General features: G+C 41.2%; 1 protein-coding gene across 1 annotated transcript in view; it reads left to right on the plus strand.

The window, feature by feature from the left end:
* Positions 1 to 288, plus strand: part of LOC101845215 (dermatopontin-like) — a 5,824-nt gene extending 5,536 nt beyond the window's left edge. The window contains exon 4 of the mRNA XM_013090916.2: positions 91 to 288. Coding sequence (XP_012946370.1) covers positions 91 to 130 — 40 coding nt within the window. The 3' untranslated portion in view covers positions 131 to 288. The remainder of the gene's footprint in view (positions 1 to 90) is intronic.
* Positions 289 to 1,555: the final 1,267 nt, after the last annotated feature.

Raw genomic sequence — 1,555 nt, forward strand, 5'->3', positions numbered from 1 at the left:
CTCTCTCTCTCTCTCTCTCTCTCTCTCTCTCTCTCTCTCTCTCTCTCTCTCAATGCCACCCCCTCCTACAAACCACGTTCAATCTTACAGGGATCGCCGATGGAAGTTCAACGTGTGTGACATCCAGTAATAAACAACTCCCTCCATGACATCTCGGCTGTTCCATCAATGAACAACTTCCCCCTTGACATCTCGGCTGTTCCATCAATGAACAACTTCCCCCATGACATCTCGGCTGTTCCATCAATGAACAACTTCCCCCATGACATCTCGGCTGTTCCATCAATGTACAACTCTCTACCTTAGAATTTACAAAGTTCTAACTGACATTTTTGGCCGTTTTGAGTTACAAATACCATGAGGTCAGAAACCTTCTGTCTGCTCTACACAAATCGTAAGATTATTCTGAGTCGTTATCATGAGAGTCAAAGAATTGCTTCTGCAAAAGGTTGACTGGTTGTGAAAGACAAATTGTTTAACGTCAAAGTCTCAAAACTAGATAGTGAACTGACAGAACTGTGTAATGCTAGGGTAGTGTACATCCCGCCATGACGTTTACGCTGTTCCATCAATGAACAATCCTTGTCATCATCATGGAACAAGACAGGACTGGTAATTTAATCATAATATTATTATGCGTTTTCCCTTATGTTCGGGGATCCCACTTCTTAAACAAACAAACAAAAAAAAAAGAAAAAAATAGGAAAAAAAACCGCTCACCGCACTAAAACCCATTCCACAGCCAAAGGCCATTATGTACATATTTGGAAAATTGATATTGTTTAAAGAAGAACTCTGCAAATTATGGAAGTGGAAATAGATTACTTTGGTTATTCTACATTAATTTTTTTTAAAATCAATGGAAGAATCTTTTTTTTCTTTCTGTTTATCTGTAAAGAGGTAAGGTTGCATTACTATCTTGAAATAAATGTTTACACCATCGTAAACTCTTCGTCTCTTGGTGCTTTATTTGCTATCTGGTGTGTTTTGTGTATGTTTCTTTTAAATATTTGTACTTTAAAATGGCATGCTTAAGTCGGGTGTTCCACAAGGTTCAGTTTTAGGCCCTTTACTTTTCACAATATTATGTACCCAACTACTTGCTGTTGAATTACGAAATCACTAGCACGACTATGACTTTTAAGGTATTGAAACGAAGGCATTACATATATTATGGCTCTTTTTATTCGGTAGGAGTGGGGGAAAAAGAGGGATGGTGGTGAAGAAACGAAAAGAAAGGGAGGGAGAGAGGGATAGATTTGGGGAGAGAACATGGTAGGGATAGAAAGAGGGAGAGAAATGGGGAGATGGTGGGAGAGAGAGAGAGAGAGAGAGAGAGTGTGTGTGTGTTGGTGGTGGTGGTGGTGGCGGTGTTGGTGTTGGTGGCAGTGTTGGTGGTGTTGGTGGTGGTGGTGATGGTGTTGATGTTGTTGTTGGTGGTGGCAGTGGTTATGGTGGTGGTGTTAGTGGCGGTGTTGGTGGTGTTGATGTTGTTGGTGGTGGTGGCGGTGGTTATTGTGGTGATATTGGTGTTGGTGACGGTGTTGGTGTTGGT

Source organism: Aplysia californica, unplaced genomic scaffold (assembly GCF_000002075.1).
Source record: "Aplysia californica isolate F4 #8 unplaced genomic scaffold, AplCal3.0 scaffold01673, whole genome shotgun sequence".
NCBI classification, from domain to species: domain Eukaryota; kingdom Metazoa; phylum Mollusca; class Gastropoda; order Aplysiida; family Aplysiidae; genus Aplysia; species Aplysia californica.